The 17,738-nt window shown below is 36.6% G+C and overlaps 2 protein-coding genes across 2 annotated transcripts; one reads left to right on the top strand and one right to left on the bottom strand.

The window, feature by feature from the left end:
- Window positions 1-1,474: 1,474 nt before the first annotated feature.
- Window positions 1,475-2,908, top strand: LOC133200746 (protein SMIM7 homolog). Its single transcript, XM_061336529.1, has 5 exons — window positions 1,475-1,555; window positions 1,771-1,812; window positions 1,915-1,964; window positions 2,457-2,547; window positions 2,676-2,908. Exons 1-5 carry the CDS (start codon window positions 1,530-1,532, stop codon window positions 2,689-2,691), a joined length of 225 nt encoding a protein of 74 aa, XP_061192513.1. The 5' UTR covers window positions 1,475-1,529; the 3' UTR covers window positions 2,692-2,908.
- Window positions 2,766-17,612, bottom strand: LOC133200745 (choline transporter-like protein 1). The gene is made up of 20 exons (XM_061336528.1): window positions 17,550-17,612; window positions 16,362-16,469; window positions 15,076-15,218; window positions 14,719-14,955; window positions 12,468-12,579; window positions 12,267-12,330; window positions 12,072-12,180; window positions 11,847-11,967; window positions 10,870-10,917; window positions 10,684-10,755; window positions 10,497-10,563; window positions 9,917-9,978; window positions 9,673-9,779; window positions 9,536-9,589; window positions 9,359-9,445; window positions 9,164-9,279; window positions 8,017-8,183; window positions 4,667-4,759; window positions 3,237-3,329; window positions 2,766-3,106 (listed from the first exon to the last, which is right to left on the bottom strand). The coding sequence occupies exons 1-20, from the start codon at window positions 17,610-17,612 to the stop codon at window positions 2,981-2,983; spliced, it is 2,049 nt and encodes a 682-aa protein (XP_061192512.1). The 3' UTR covers window positions 2,766-2,980.
- Between the last annotated feature and the right edge of the window lie 126 nt (window positions 17,613-17,738).

Raw genomic sequence — 17,738 nt, 5'->3', positions numbered from 1 at the left:
GCAGGCACACAGAAGCTGAAATAAAAATTGAGCCGAAAAAGCAATACACGTCCCTGTATAAATTATATCTGATATGAATAGTTAAGTCTCACCTCCTCTTTGTTCAAATATTAGCTGGTAACTCGGAACCCCTGCAGCTGTAAGTCAAGTGCTCTACCAACTGAGCTACCCAGGCCGATATGTACGACCTAAACATATTACATTCCTCCCTCCTTAAGTTTTCTTCGCCCTCGAAGACACAACCCAATTTTTTATTTGCCCTTGGCGGGACTTTCACCTAGTAATCAGGGGTGGTCAACCGCATCAAACTGTGTGACAGGTAAGGGAAAAAAATGTATGGCTGGACCCGGAATCGAACTTTGAACACCTGCATCTCTAGTCACAGTGGCGGATCCAGGAATTTCCTAACGGGGGGGGGGGGGGCGCAGTAGAAGGCGGGGGGGGGGGGGCTGGGGGTGCATTGAAGCCCCCAGTGGGTCTAGGGCAAAGCCCTGGTGGGGTCCGGGGGCGAAGCCCCCGGAAGCTGACGAATTCTTACAAATAAGGCCAAACAAAAAAATATGTGTGGTTCCGGTTACACTTCCAAAAAAATTAGGGTAGGTAGGTAGGGATTTTTTTTTTTTTTTTTTTTTTTAACAAAATGATTTTCTTCATTTTTTCTAAATAATACCTATCACTGCTTTGCAAATGGCATTTAGATGTGGTGTGATAATATACTAGTCAATATTGGTAGGGGACGCCTACATGCTAGCTTGCTTTGGATTTAACACTATTAAACACTTGCACTATGTTTTGCAAGGAGGCCGTCATTGCTGAAACTAAAACTTAAACTGGAGCCATTGATGGAAATCGGGGGAAATTCCGGAAAAAATATGAAAATTGCCAAAAAAAAGTTTAGGGTCGGGGGTATAAAATAGGGAACGTCGGGTAACCGGAACCACACATATTTTTTTATTTGGCCTAAGAGATGTTTTTTCCTTGATTTTAGGATAATGGACATATAAGTTCTATATACAAAAAAATTGAAACGGGGGGGGGGGGGGCGTGCGCCCGGCGCGCCGGCCCTTGATCCGCCTTTGAGTCAGGTGTTCTACCAACTGAGCTACCTAGGCCGATACCCAAAAAATACAAATCGTCAAAAACACTGTATTTTTCATCTTCTAAATTTTGAATTTACCGGATGGGAGTTAATACGAAATATTTTACTCCCACCTGGTAAATTTTAAATTAAGAATATGACATATTTTTTGTAGGAGGGGAGGGATGGGGGCTTTTTCATGGATTCTCTTCACCCACAAAATGTTGTTCAACCTTAGTATTTTTAAATCAGGTGAACAATTTCCTTATCTTCAATCCAAGAAAATATGCCAACAGGAAAATATTTTTTAAGTTTCAATAAGAAGACTCCAAACTCTATTAGTGAAAAGCGAGTCAGTCGAAACATTTGAGGAACGAATGTACTCTTTTTTTTGGTCGAATATCTCAACGTTTAAGTTATTTAGATATGGTTTGACAACTCTGAACACAACATGATTTCAGATTTGATATTGTTTGGGTAAGTTTGCATGATTTAATATTTTTCTATGCTTCCAAGTAATAAGATACAGGTCATTTCACACTGCGACATTTATCTCACATTAACCATCACTGGTCATGAATGGTGTTTACCTCTCAATGATGACGTACCCTGGTACACGATGGCAACTTTATAGTTATATATCTGGTTTGAATGATGCCTTAAATTGGATTTGATTCTTTCTTTTTATCAAGGACTTTGTTGGTTAATGCTGGTGCTATCTTGAACTTTAAACTGTAAGTATATCACAAATTTAAATGTACCGACATTTTGTTCAACTTTATGTGTATATGTAGGTGTACGTTCAGTCGTTCATGCCTTGTTTTATTTTAATGCAGAGTCAAGGGAAAGAATGACCAGTTTGAAGTCAATCCTGAACCAACTCTAGGTAATTTCCTTTGACATAAGTGATACCCAACGTTTTTGTTCACCTATAGGTCTCAGGTCTATATTTAAGCTTTTGAGATGGTAGAGTTCAGATTGGGGGGGGGGGGTGCAAAGCAAAGGAGTTACAGGTCTGTAGGAATCCGTTTCTGGGAAGGAGAGGGGGATAACAAACATTTTTGAAAAGCAAAAAGGGTCATCCAACATTCTCTTTGAGGAGGTATCCACGTATTAGCTTTCTTTCCTACTGAATAGTATATTATGGCAAAATTATTGAGGGAGCACAAATGTAAATTATTTTGTTTTCCATTGTAAAGTATATAACCATTAACCAGCAAAATTATTTGGGGTACCCGCTTCTTTTTCCCATTCTTATGGATCTAGCATAAGATAATGCTAATCTGAATTCTTTCACAGTATTTTCACCTATTGAATACTGCAAATACAAGAAATTGTTTTTGAATATCTTTCAAGTATTGAGTTGTTTGAGTTGCAGGTGAGAAAGTCCGGGAATTTTTACAGAGCTTACGATATTTCAGAATTTTCATTGGATTATGGAACATATTTGTGATGTTTCTTATGCTAGTGTGAGTATATATCTAGTCAGCTATTTACAAGTCTCAGGAATTACAATGTCTATTATTAACCATTTGATGACTTTTTTATTTATTTTTTTTTTAACAGAATATACAAAAGGTTTCTTTTTTCATTTCAGGTTTTTTGGACATTGACTTTTTCTAGGATTATATATTGTAAATACATGTAAACAATTTCATATTTCATCACTGTTTATCTGAATTTCATTATGTATATTAACAATTATATAAAATTTATTCAAATATGATATTAAAAAAATCGACTAGATAGTTGTAAATTTGTTTATGAACTCTGTTGACAAAGCGATAATGTGAAGAGAATAAAGCAGTAACGATGGTTCTGTGCTAAAGACTGTGAAATTCTGTTGTGTTTCCTTTTCCACAGTCTTAGGGGTACACTTAATTCCCCATCCATCCCTCTTATCTACACTGTTGCCAGATCTGTCTCTTCCTTCGTTTGTTTGCCCTTCGTTTGTTTGCCCTTCTTTTGTTTTTCTGACTTCTGTGTATATCCTTTGATCATCATTTTCTCTGTACTCTTTAGGAAGATCTGGAAGAAATGATAAAATTAATAAACAGAAAATCCAGATGTATTTGACATGAATGGCTGACCAGAAGGTCTTTGCGTATGTATTATGGACATAATGATTTGTTGATGCCGTATTTGACTTATGGCTAACCAGAAGGTCTTTGCTCATGTAATACGGTTTGCTGATTCCATCATTTTCTCTACAGTCCTCGCAGAAACACAAGAAAATTGTGTCGATTGTTATCTAAAAAAAAGAAGAAACTAAATGTTTTGTTTTTGGATGGACAAAGATGTGACGTTAAATATCTATACTTATAAATTAATAAATTTTGCGAATAAACTCCGAACCGGATGCACCAGAGTGTTCACTTACTCCTCTGAGAATATACTAGATACAATATGATGTCCGTAAACTATATTTAGATTTCACTCGCATTGTAAGTATCGTACATTAAATTAAAAGTCTACTTTTATTTTCTATAAACAGCCATGAAATAGCAAAAACGTGAGTATGGTGGCGTTTCCGGTTGGCGGATCTAAGTTTCAGGCAATTTTTTATGAAGCTGAAAACAATCAATCGCGTATTTATTTCATAAAACGTCATCACTGAATTATTCAATCAAAACTTGATTTAAATGACATAAAAGAAATAAGTTGTGATAACCGATTAAAAAGGAAAATGTGCAAATTATTTTTGTCATTCACCGATCTTGATATTAACGGAAGCTTCTAGAACATCATATAGCATCGAGCCCGATGTTAAAAAGAAAAACGAGACAATTATAGCTGTAGGAACATAAAAAAGCTAATGTGTGAATGGTCATTGAAAAAATGGTAAATCATTGATAACACTATAAGTTGTGAATATATTTATATATCGAAAGACTATTACATATATGTAGTAGGTTTTCCTAATAAATTTATCGGTAAAATGTGTATATATTCCTCACTGCTTACATGAAAGAGAAAATTAATAAATAAGATATTGTTCAAATACAATTGAAGCCGTAAAATGTTGTGCTTTAATCAATACATTTCAGGTTTTTTTTTTGTTTGTTTGAATACTCGGCCTATTCATAGGGCGTTGAAAGCTAATTTTTACACAGATACTTGCGTCTTGGTTTATATATATATGTATGAACCTTATTGATATGTAAAAAAGGTAAAGTACATTTTTTACATATCAATAAGATACATACATATTTATAAACCAAGACATGAGTACCTGGTAATTTTTACCCCCCCCCCCCCAAAAAAAAATCAATTTATCGGCAGTAAAATGTGCATATTCGCTGCTTTTAATTTATCCTTGACGGAAATGAAATAAGAGCATACAATATATCCATAACATAGTATAACAGGTTTCATAATAAACATCAAGTAATGAAATTGTGTGTCAAGTTTTTGCAAAAGGGGGGGTGGGGTTGGAGACGCACATGAGGGATTTTGAACAAAGCATTTCTTCCTGCTATAACCCTGTAGGCTGTCAGTAGAAACTACAATATATTTTCTGTCGGTAGTGGTATAAATTCAATTCCCCGCGCTTGCGCGGGATTTCATCTAGTACATGTAAATTCTGACCTCATATACAAGGAGAAAACAATGCGCTATGGCAAAGGCAACCACACAGCTAACGGTGATGGGAACAAACGCAAAATTTACATCCTCATGTCCCTGCAATGGCGGAAAACATCAGTGTCAGGCTTTTCCCTCCAATATTAAAGGTTGAATAAGGGTCCGTCTTACAAAATAACTTACGACTAAGACCTAAATATAAGTTTGCGAAAACTTTAATGTTTACATTTACTTGAATATAGTATTAATCTTTTTTAAAAAGAATTTTGAGAGATATTTTTTATGAAAAAAACAAAGCATGATAATTTTGCAAGATTTTACAATCGGTTAAAACTTTAATTTTTGTCGCAAGTTCTTTCGTAAAATGGGGCCCAGGAATAGTAAAGAATTGAGTTGGCACACATTTTTTAGTACCTTAGGTGTATCATATATCTTTTTTAAAAAAGTGTGGAAACACTGAAAAATGCATATCAAAACATGTGCCGTGATTTAGTGCATTTTGCATACCTTTATGCGAATCACCAATTTCGCTGGGTAGAGGAAACAAAATTTGTAAGTTACAGTACCGACCAGACACAACCTAACAGAAAGCGAACCCAGAGCGCACCCCGGGTTCGCTTTCTGGGTTCGCTTCGGGTTCGCTTGAGGTTCGCTATAGCGGACCCCGAGCGAACCCGGAGCGGACCCCGAGCGAACCCGCAGCTGACCCAGAGCGAACCCAGAAAGCGAACCCCAAATTCAGTAGCGAACCCAGAAAGCGAACGCGCGTTCGGTGTTGCGTAAGGGAGCTGTCAATCAGGATTAGCGATAAAACGTGTTAACCAATCAGCGCCTCGACCAATCCAGTTTGTTATTCGATGTAAATAAAACATTGTACAAGCAAAGTATATTAATGTAAAGTGTGAAACTGTTATTAACATGATTAAAAAAATTATTTATATCTTAATTATCCAGGTAGCATGTTATTTTTACACATTTATTTTCTGTATTTTTTATTTTTAAAATTCATTAACATTTCGTAAAAAGGTACTTTCGTGTATAAAAGAAAAAAAGGAAATAATGGTTATTACAATTGTTACTAAAAAATGAAAAAAAAAAAAAAAGATTTTGACAAATCAATGCATTTCATCATTTCAAGTTACTGTACAAGATTATGTATAATTATGTACATGTACGTGCTTTTTATTCAATTACTTTATAATTCTAATTTCCATCTCGTCTAAATCCAGATCAACATTAAAATTATTGATCTTCTTAATTGAAAATAAAAAAAAAAAAAAAGTACATGTATGTCCGATCGTAAACAACTATGGTATTATTTTGAATTATCTTCTACAAGAAAAATAATGTAAAGCTTTAATAAGCTTGTTTGTTTGTTTTTTTTTACCTGAAATAAAAGAGGAAAAAATGAAGCGCGATTTACATAATTGAACGAACTAATTATCGGTAGTAAATAAGCAATATAGTAAGTCGTACAGTATTGTATTCTCTAAAAATAGCGTAACTTTTATAATAAAGCCTATTTAAGATATTTAACGATTTTTTTCTCTGATGTTTATTATATTAACTGCTAATTGTGGTCTTGATTGTTTTATATCAATGAATCAAAAATGTACATGAAAAAAAATTCCGAATACTTACATTTAAATATTTAGTCGGCAAACGTACACGACATGATTGTCGGGGTTACTTTTAATCCCTGATGCTAATTATTATTTTTTTTAATATAATTTCGGCAAATGAAGGAATAAAAAATGGCTGATTTTTGAAATTCATAAATGGAAAGATGGATAAAGTTTTGAATCATTTTAGGCCATTTTTAATTAAAAATCTTATACCCGCTTACTGCATATAATAAAATCCAATTAAATCAAAACTCACGGCCCATCTATATCATGTGATAGAACAAGCAGCATTCAATCATAAATTACATCTTTGAGTATCAAAAAGATTAATTAAAAAAAAAACCAATTTTCCAAAGTCGGAGAATTACATAAATAATTATTTGTAATCTAAAATAACTACATGTATTAAGTCTTATTTACATGTACATGTAGTTTCAAAAATATCCATTTCTAAGTTTTTTTTTTCAGTTTTCCAAAGTCGATGAATTTCACCAATAATTATTTTTAATCTAAAATATCTATTAATTAAGCCTAATTTCGTTCTAAAAAATATCCACTCCTATATACTTTTAACTATTTTGCGTAAAAAATCGCGCGTTTGCGTTAACAATCATGAATGGTCGTGTAACGTGAAGAATCGTGTACGTGAAGGATCGTTCGTGTAACAGGTTTAATCGTGCGGAATCGTTCGTGTATATGTTTTCAACAATAACGTTGCAACCACTGTACATGCTTATGTATCGATCGCCACAAAAACAATAATGATCGATTTCACTACTGTATTTGGAATATACAAGGGGCGGGGCTTACTCGCGGCAAGATTAAAGCGGGGTCCGCTTCAAGCTTGAGTGCGTAAAGCGAACCCAGAAAGCGAACGCCGGGTTCGCTCTAGCGGACCCAGAGCTGACCCCGAGCGAACGCAGAGCGAACCCGAAGCGAACCCAGAGCGCACCCAAAATTTCTGAAAGCGGACCCGTAGCGGACCCCGAGCGAACCCAGAAAGCGAACCCGGGGTGCGCTTTGGGTTCGCTCTGGTGTTAGGTTGTGTCTGGTCGGTACTGTATATTCGAAAAATGAAATTGGTGATGAATACCATTGCTTATTTAATTGCAATGATCCATTTATTTTGAAATCAAGATTATCATTCATATCAAAGAATTTCTATTTATGTCAGTTTACGAGAATAAAGTCATTGCGTTTTAAAAGTGGTTGAGTCGAGGCACCGAAGAGGCTGAGACCCATTGCTTTTAAGGAATGGAGAGGTACTCGGACATCGACTTACTTAAAATCCACTGCATTAAATTCTTCTTATCATTGTAATTCTATATATTTTACAGACATATTTAAATTAGCTTAAATTATATATGTTATTAAATAATTTTTATTCCTATATAATACGGAAAAGTAAGTGGTATGAAGTTATTTGAATTCCCACTCGTCATCGGTCTCGGTAGCATGGTGTGGAAAGTACACGACTTGCATGGTGAAGGAACTGGGTTCGAATCCCAGAGTTGGCACAATTTTTATAAGTAAAATATTAGTTATAATAAGCTTAACACCAAAAGGTAAATATGAGGGAAAACTTGTATATAATAGGGGAAAAAGTGTTCTCCTTTAGTTGATATGCAACTCTCCATTCCTGAAAAATAATGGAGCGCTCATTCTAAAGAATGACGTTACAAGTAGATTTTGGAATCTTGCTCGTAGATTTCAGATATTCTACAGACTTACTCGAAAAAATTCGTTGCCGATGACAAGGACTACTGCTACAGTGCTAAGTTTTCCCAGAAAAAGAATGAAGTCCCCGATAGAGTTGATGGCGGCCACTCTCAGAGCGTTCTCCAAAATCAACATGAACGCTTTCTTGGCTCCAGTACAGAAAGAGTGGCCGAAGATAGCTTCAATAAAAAGAAATGTACTGAAGTGGTACTGTTAGCTTTAAAGGCACCAAATTATGATAAAAATCAAAGGAGAAAAAATAATACCAAAGTAAAGAGCGTTCATTTTTTCCTGCAAAATTGGTAAAAAAAAAAAAGAAAAAAAAGATCTTTTATTAAATTTGTGAGCGCAAAGATCTAGTACAACATAAGAAGCTGGGGAAAAAATCAAAAAGCAAAATTTAGACCTGTACTTGGCACGTATAGCCGTTGAACAGCGAGGGATTTTTTCTTCAGCATCTACTGCGACACAGGACCTCGGCTCTCTGTTATACAGTGGATTCGAACCCGCGACGTAAGGATTATATCCTTACTCCGCGAATATAGGGAGCAACGTTCTAACCACTGATTCACGCGAGCGACTGCATGTGTAGAGAATTCAGCAACAGGCTAACATGTAATATATAAATACTGCATACATTGACAATTTTCACCTTGATTATGCCCAAGAGAGTCATTGTCAACCATGGCGCAGCCGAGGTTGAAAAAGTGTTTAGAGGGATGGAAATCTCATCTCGGTTCAATAAAAATATACGGGAAACCGTACACTTCCATCTCACGCATGTGATAATTTTTATACTTAGCATCACCCATTACCGAGTAATGCTTACTGTTACTAGACAAAAACTGAAATTAGAAGAAATCTACAAGGAGTAGCAATTTTAAAATAAATATGTTGAGATGAACACACAAACGGACGACGGACACAATGCTAACGTATCAAACTTCCGTAAATTTCAGATCAGCTGTGAGAGGAAAAAGATATATAATAAACTTTTTCATAATAATATGCATGTAAATTTTAGCACCGCAATTCTCTTTTCACATCAGAGGAACTTGCCGGTTTCACTTGAATAGTGATTCATAAATAATAGACAAGAGCTATAGTAGCGTATTCTCAAAGCTACGAATTACTACCATGAGATATACAAGAGACATACCTATTTCAATATAGGCGTTTCTATTGAGATATGCTAGGAACTTCTCAAAACACCAGAGACAGCATTGTAAAACCTTGAGAATAAAGTCCACAACAGCACCGCTCTTATCCCTCAGTCTGTGGAGAGGAAATAAAGAATGGAGTAAAGATTTTAATATAATCAGGGATTTAGAAATCGTCAGAGACTTTGACTTACCTAGACTGAATATAAGCAAGAATTAGGCGAGCCAACCGCACCACAGCGATGATGAAGGACCCAAAAGCTATGGATCCCATATGATACCTGCAAAAGTAAACTCATAGATCGTATTTAAAGAGTGATTCACACAACTGAAATACTTAAACATTTTTAGTATTTTCTTTATATATCCACCTCATAACTCTCCATATGCCTGTCAGTATTGGACACCCCATGGAAGACCTGTCTCTGAAACAGAGAAGTATAGGTATCTTACAATGATTGGTAGATTTACAAATATGACAAAAGGAACGATTTACTGAATGAGGTACCTTTTGAAATACCAAGTCGCAATGGCACTAGCTATGACGAAATCTTGACATGCAATAATGAAAGCAGTAATCCACAAAAGGCCAAAGATTTGGTACCATCGCACATACTACAAAAATGAAACAACCATAACAGTAAGCAATTGTCTGTGGAGGGATGTATATTTTTCTCGTGATTTATCCATACCAGGCAGTAATCAATTTTTCTTAGCGAGACTGATCATGTGGTTTGTCACATGACCCTTACCTGCCACGCCCCCTCCATCTGGTAAGTGACAGTCTGGGTTTGGTTATTGACAACAGGAAGTCCTGAAAGACGATAGTGACATATGTGGAGATAACGAATAGTATTCGAGCTCAAAAGTCCATTAAACATTACAAAATATGAGCAGAGCAAACGACATCAGAGGTGGGATCAGGTGCCTGGGAGGAGTGAGCATCCCCTGTCGACCGGTCACACCCGCCGTGTGCTCCTTGTCATGATCGGGAAATAACGGAAAATCTGTCGACAATTCAGTGTGTAAATAATGGCCTAACAATTAGTATGAAAAAAGTCAGTCAGCATTTGACTTAATGATAGATTGTATTTGCTGACAAGGTCATTTATCGACCATAGAACTTACGAAATGATGACTTTAATCAAGACTGCTGATATTCTTGTTTCATCAACTTGTTTGTCAATAACTTACCTCGTTTTAGAAATTGTTCATACAAAGAGCATGCTCTGGCGTATCGAATCAACTGAGTGAGAAATACTTGAGATATAACTAGTATTCCATATTAAATAATTTAACAAGAATGGATTGGCTTATTCTGTGTGGGCTTACCGGAAGTCTCAATATATACCGCTATCACAGCGAGCGCCACCACAGTCCCAATCAGTATCAGCAGAGTCTGTTAACAATAACTCTACATGAGCTGGATAAAGTTTATTTGAAGGTTATGTACATCAGAATAATTTTTCGCCGTTCTCCATGAAATCGACAAAATTGATTACGTCCTTGCAGTACTCACCCAGACAGGTTGAAAAAGCAGACATGGCACACATTTCAATGCCTTCCCCGCTTCTTTGAATAGCTGCACTACCTGTGCCACAATGGTGATAAATCGACTGATCAATCATATTCTCATTTTAATGCTGCTTCAGATCAGAAATAGATTATATAAATACATGTAAAATACTAGTATACAGAAGCTTACCAGTTGTATTCTTTTTCTCATGATGAGCAAGACAAGCAGCAGCACCAACTATAAAAGATATAAACCGTCCTCTTTTGTCATAGCTCTAGTCTTTATTAATGATGGATAAATGCTTCTGCCGCTAGAAGTTAAAGCGTTGATAAATTACAACTGATAAAAGACAAATTTTCAGTGAGAGAAATAACCTACAAAGTATTCCATAAAGTACCGATTTCAGTTACCATTGCGGATGTACCAAACACCAGTCACGCCAAAACGAGGCATAGCAATTTGGGTTGGATGTTATCTGCACGCATTCCATGACATCGCTAGCAGAAACAGCAAAGTCTGGTTTTATCAATTTTCTTTCTTACCGATAATCAATTATCTTGACAGAAAAAAATATTTACATAACCCGCGTTATATCACACATCACACCCGTATCAAAAAGGCGTTTTATTGTTCAACTATACCCTAAAAATACAGTTAAGACTGATGTAACTAGTACTGATCTCTTAACATAAAGTCAGCAAATAGATTAATAATAGACTTACATTGACATTTTTGTAGAGGTACCCCATTTTCTATTACAATTATTGCTGTATTGTAGCTCCAAGATACCTACCGTTACTCCACTGGCGACACAGCATAGATACCTACCGTTACTCCACTGACGACCGCAGCAATATAGATACCTACTGTTACTCCACTGACGACCGCAGCAACATAGATACCTACCGTTACTCCACTGACGACTGCAGCAATATAGATACCTACCGTTACTCCACTGACGACTGCAGCAATATAGATACCTACCGTTACTCCACTGGCGACACAGTATAGATACCTACCGTTACTCCAGTGGTGATCGCATCATAGATACCTACCGTTACTCCACTGACGACCGCAGCAACATAGATACCTTACGTTACTCCACTGGCGACCGCAGCATAGATACCTACCGTTACTCCACTGGCGACCGCAGCATAAATACCTACCGTTACTCCACTGGCGACCGCAGCATAGATAAGCCAAGTCTGTGTTTTCTCTTTTTCTGCTTCCGTTTGTTCTGTTGCACTAAGACTTTTGTATCTCTTGTCAAAGTGATACCAGTAGTACCTTCAGAAAACAATCATGTCAACAACTCTAAATGACATGTTTTTGGTATTCTAAACAATTTCTGCAACAGTACTGTAAGAAGAGATTTAGAAAAGGAAAATCACCAGCAGTATCCGGTGGCTCCGATGCAGAAGATGATGACAGAGAAGATGAGCATCCAGATTATCACAGCCGCTAGGAGCCACATCAAGACCACCACCAGAATAGAGGTTCCTGTCGTAAATCGACCAAGTCACCACATTAGAACTACTGTGGAAGTGACTAAGATTACTAATATTGCTTGTAAAGATGCGACTTACCAAAAGCAGTTGCAGCAAGATACAGCATTTCTACCCAAGTGTTTTTCAGATCAGAGATGACCTTCTACAAAGCAAACCAATGTGTTATAACCTTCATTTTGAAGTACTATTTTAATAATAATATTCCTTTATTCTTTACCAGTTAAGAATTTATATAAGCTGTCAGAGACAGCTGGTGATGTAGTGAATTACTATTTTTACCTGAGTGAAACTTCCTCCGGATATACCGCTAAGTAAAGATGTAAAAGACCCGGACATTCCTTTGACCATCGTCACCACGGTATCAGGAATACAGCGGTAAAACACACTAGTACTAAAAGAAATTTGGTGGAACTGTATTCCATATTTCCGGGAGAAAAAAAGTTATATTCGAAGAATTAATATTCCCCACTTTCAGTGAAAGCAAGGGACAAAAAGTGTAGTGTATGACAGTCCTTTTTATGAAAAATGTGGTAAAAACAGCAATAAGCAAAAAGTTGTTATACAGTTTTTATGATGAAGAAAGTACCCTCTTTTATTTTGTTTTTATTTGGATGGGGTTTTTTATGGGGGGATCTGTTTTTATTCTTTTTGTTTGTTTATTATACCCCACGCAACAAGTTGCGTGAGGTATAATGTTTTTGACCCGTCCGTCAGTCAGTCAGTCAGTGTGTCAGTCAGTCAGTCAGTCAGTCCGTCAGTCCTGTTTTTTTGTCAGCGCAACTCCTCATAAACCGCTGCACAGAATTTCGTCAAACTTTGCAGATATTTAGGACACAATGTGTAGATGTGCATATTACCAGGAAATTCCGATTCCTTTATTTTTTCTCGGAATTTCGGCACTTTTCAACTTAGATTTTTGGCCATATCTTGAAAATGGAGATGAACAGTTTGTCAGCGCAACTCCTCATAAACCAATGCACAGAATTTGGTCAGACTTTGCAGATATTTAGCACACAATGTATAGATGTGCATATTACCAGGAAATTCCGATTCCTTTATATTTTCTTGGAATTTCGGCACTTTTCAACTTAGATTTTTGGCCATATCTTCAATATAAAGATGAACAGTTTGTCAGCGCAACTCCTCTTAAACCGCTGCACAGAATTTGGTCAAACTTTGCAGATATTTAGGACACAATGTGTAGATGTGCATATTACCAGGAAATTCCGATTCCATTATTTTTCTGGGAATTTCAGCACTTTTCAACTTAGATTTTTGGCCATATCTTGAATATAGAGATGAACAGTTTGTCAGCGCAACTCCTCTTAAACCGCTGCACAGAATTTGGTCAAACTTTGCAGATATTTAGTACACAGTGTGTAGATGTGCATATTACCAGGAAATTCCAATTCCGTATTTTTCTGGGAATTTCGGCACTTTTCAACTTAGATTTTTGGCCATATCTTGAATATAGAGGTGAACAGTTTGTCAGCGCAACTCCTATTAAACCGCTGCACAGAATTTGGTCAATCTCTGCAGATATTTAGTACACAGTGTGTAGATGTGCATATTACCAGGAAATTCTGATTCCATTATTTTTTCTGGGAATTTTGGCACTTTTCAACTTAGGTTTTTGGCCATATCTTGAATATAGAGATGAACAGTTCGTCAGCACAACTCCTCTTAAACCGCTGCACAGAATTTGGACAAATTTTGCAGATATTTAGTACACAGTGTGTAGATGTGCATATTACCAGGAAATTCCGATTCCATTATTTTTGCCTTAAGAGTTTTGCCTTTTATTGAAGAAACTTTCCAGCTAGGTAATAAGAAACTCCACTGGAATCAGCTTTTTATAATGAAATTCTATGTGAAATATCTTATGACCTTAAAAGACCCCTATTGATTTTGAGATCAAAATATTAATGGTTTAACACAAACACACACTCACACACACACCATCTTCGATAGTTCTCCCCCCCCCCCCCCCCCCTTCAAATTGGTGTGCTTTGCCTTAAATAATTTCATAAGTACAGTATATAAACAGATTCATATGACTACATCATAATTTTGTTTCCATCAATTATTTAAATGTGTAAACTGTCATGTGTTGGACATGGACTTACACTCATTAACAAATCGAAATCACTGAGGAATTTAAATAACAGTTTGTCAGCATAATTCCGGCACTGAATTTCCTGAAACTTTGTAGGTATTTCAGAATAATGTATAGATTTGTATATTACCAAGAAATTTTGATTCCATTATTTATCTAGAAACTTCAGCCCAGTTAAATTTGTAACATACAAAGATTTGAATGTCCTTATATGCAAGAAGTTTTGATGTGATGATTTTTTGCAAGTAATGCCCCTTTTTTGAATTATACTGTGTATTTAAAATGCACTGTGCCATTCATTACGTGTTGCATTGTCGAGTTTTGGGGAAGCGTGGGGTATGTGAGCTTGCTCACTTTTTCTTTCATTTTAGTTAATTTTGTTTTGTTTCATCAGTTACTTAATGATTTACGTACTGTGGCGAGACTGGAGTGAGACAGACATCGTTATCACTGACGTAAGACGTGGTGTCATAGCGACACAGGCTGACGTTTGTACGCGTCATGTACGCGTCCACGTCTGCCGGCGTCCCCAGCGTCTCGTTTGGACAGAAGGACAAACAGATGACAATATCAGGATCGTTACTTAACGACGGCACAAAGTGTGTTGTCAGTAAAGTCATGTAGTAGCTCTGGTCAAGGTGCAAGGTTCTCCTGAAATTGAAAACAAAGAAATCAACAACACCTATTAAAACACAAAATGTCAAGCAACAATATTTAAGGGTTTTTTTTTTTTTGTTGTTGTTGTTGTTTTTTGGTTTTTGATCGACTTACAGTTTCCCCACCATATTCCTGCCTGACATAGAAACTCCGGGAATTGGCTGGTTTTCTTTGTCGCAGATATTTCCCCAACTATCCACGCCGTATATCAGACGGTACGGGTCTCCCTGAGAAATACCGCGGTACCCAACGTAACCCTGTAATTATGATAAACTCTAAATATACGTAAAAGCGTTGATGTTTTACCTAATAGTAAGATATAAAGCACCCCGCCTCATGAAATGATATAAAGATAATGACTTGATAATACTCAATTCGTGCAAGATCCTAGTAACCCGAGTAATTGCGCACCCAAAGCTTAAAAGGGAGGGAAAAAGTCAAAATTATCAGAACACTGTTCCGTAATAATATGGGATCCAACTAAGTCCTATCATCTTCAATACATAATAAATCAACAGTAAACACTTATTTTTCCACACGAAAAAATGGTGAGAAGGAATGACGGAGGAGTTGTAACATCATGGGGGAAGGGGGGGGGGGGTGAGACAGGACATGACCAACCAACTGGATAAAGCAAAAGCTCTATTTAGAACGCTCAGAAGAATCTGAAGCTCATTAAAACTTACTCCATACTAAAGTGTAATTATTCAACAATTTAGTGTTGTCAGTCCTTATGTACGAAAGCGAGACATGAAAAACAACAGAACGTGACAAAAAGAAGCTTTACACCTTCTAGAATAGATGTCTGAGACAACTTCTACAAGTAAGATGGCAGGACAAAACATCCAATGAAGAGTTACATCGATGAACAAAAAAAACACCAACAGTCAATGGAAAAATAACACTCATTGCAGGAAAATTGAGGAAATGGAAGTGAATTGGCCATGTACTAAGGACGGAGAACACTAGAATATGCACAACTTCACTGACATGGCATCTAGAAGGAAAGAGGAAAGTGGGCCGGCCAAAAACATGGAGAAGGAGTGAAGTCTCTGTCTCACTTTTTTCTTCGTATTCATTAACCATTTCATCATGGCAACCAGAAACAGACAACAGGAACGATTACAGCTGGGGTCATCTGGGTGACGGCAGGGATAGCAGCTAGAGACAGAGCAAGATGGAGGCAATGTATCGGGGCTTTATGTGACAGCGAGCACAAAGAGGATAGGTGAGGTGAGGAGGCGGGGGTAGGGGGAGTCTTTCGGCCATGGTTGTAATTTACATCTGATCTAGATCTTGTGATCTAGTTCATTAGATATGTTTAATGTGTTTATGATAAAACCAACGATTAAGCAATGAATTTACGCTATCTTACATTTAAAGAATTTCCAACTTCTTACCATGCCACCTATGTACAGTAGGAAGATGATGAGAAAAATGACGTCACGACATTGTCTATCAACGATTGGTCCGTCGTCCAACTCAGGTAATTCTTCATCTTCTTCAGCCTAAAACGTGTTACTCGATTTTCTCATTAATCTTATTGAAAAACAATATTTATTCTGAATACTGAATAGATTGGACAACAGGCAATGCCTATAAATACCCTCTATTAATCTTATTATAGTAGCATTGGCTTATATTATAATTTTCAACAGTGAAATAATGTGTTTTATTACTTGAATGAGAATTAATTTTTCCTAAGTGATATTTTCACATTAAAAATATTTAGAGTATGAAAATGGCAGCAAAACTCACATTTTCCTTCTCCTCATGAAAAGTGTTATTAAGAATATAGATAGGCCTATATAATTTACGACGATGATGGACGCCAAGTCATGGCAAGTTGTGGCATAAGAATTGGTTTTCTGCGCTAGGTGAGCTAAAAACCGGTCGGCAGGAGAAGCTCACTCCTCAATGGCACCTGATCCCACCTCTGATGTTTGCTCTGCTCCAAAATTTGTTTTGTTTAATAGATTTTTAAGCTTGAATACTGTTCGTTATCTCCATACCTTGCAGTCCAAAAAGTTCTACAAAAATCCAGGCCTAACGTCTTTGCAATTAACATGTACATAGAGAGCAAAAAGGCAGTACTTACAGGGTACAGCTTAAGTTAACAATGATTGCACAGACCTTTTAATTAGTGACGATTGCATATCTTTAAAAATCAGGGATCTTCCGGGAGTTTTGGTGGAGAAATACAAAGAAGGAAGCAATATTATCAAGACCAATTTTCTAAGACGGATGAGATTTTCTCACAGGCGTTTGTTTCATACAATACGTAAGACTTACGAAACAAGCGCCTGTGGGTTTTGGCTATATATCAGACAAAAATGATCGCTGGATGTGTACCGATCTCTTTAGCCCCTTTTATCTAATTTCTTAAAGACTTACGTAAGTAGAGGGGTACCTATGCTCTAGTTAGAATAATCTAATTGTTTCTCGAGACAGGTTAAACCCGGTTTAGGACATCAGGCCTATCATTTTAACGATTAGAGCATTCTTATTACACACCACCCCCTACCGTACGTAGCCGTAGGCCGAGTTTTAGTCGTTCATTGTTATGTTATGCTACGCGAATGTCTTACATTCAATGGTTTCACCTTTGTAGTTCTTGTTTTAGGCCTACAGCAGCAACTTGAGCAGCCCATCTTCTAGGAACGCATTCCTACGTCAATGACAGAAAATGACGTCATCAGGGTTTACATCTCAATCTGAGCAAAGTTTATTCCTTTGAATGAAAAAATCAAATTGATCTATTTTTATTAACTCAAACC

Source organism: Saccostrea echinata, unplaced genomic scaffold (genome assembly GCF_033153115.1).
Source record: "Saccostrea echinata isolate AGI-Se365-2 ecotype Australia unplaced genomic scaffold, CSIRO_AGI_Sech_v1 ptg000041l, whole genome shotgun sequence".
In the NCBI taxonomy this organism is placed as follows: Eukaryota; Metazoa; Mollusca; class Bivalvia; order Ostreida; family Ostreidae; genus Saccostrea; species Saccostrea echinata.
Note: the sequence above shows the minus strand (reverse complement) of the source record. Positions and strands in the feature narration are given on the sequence as shown.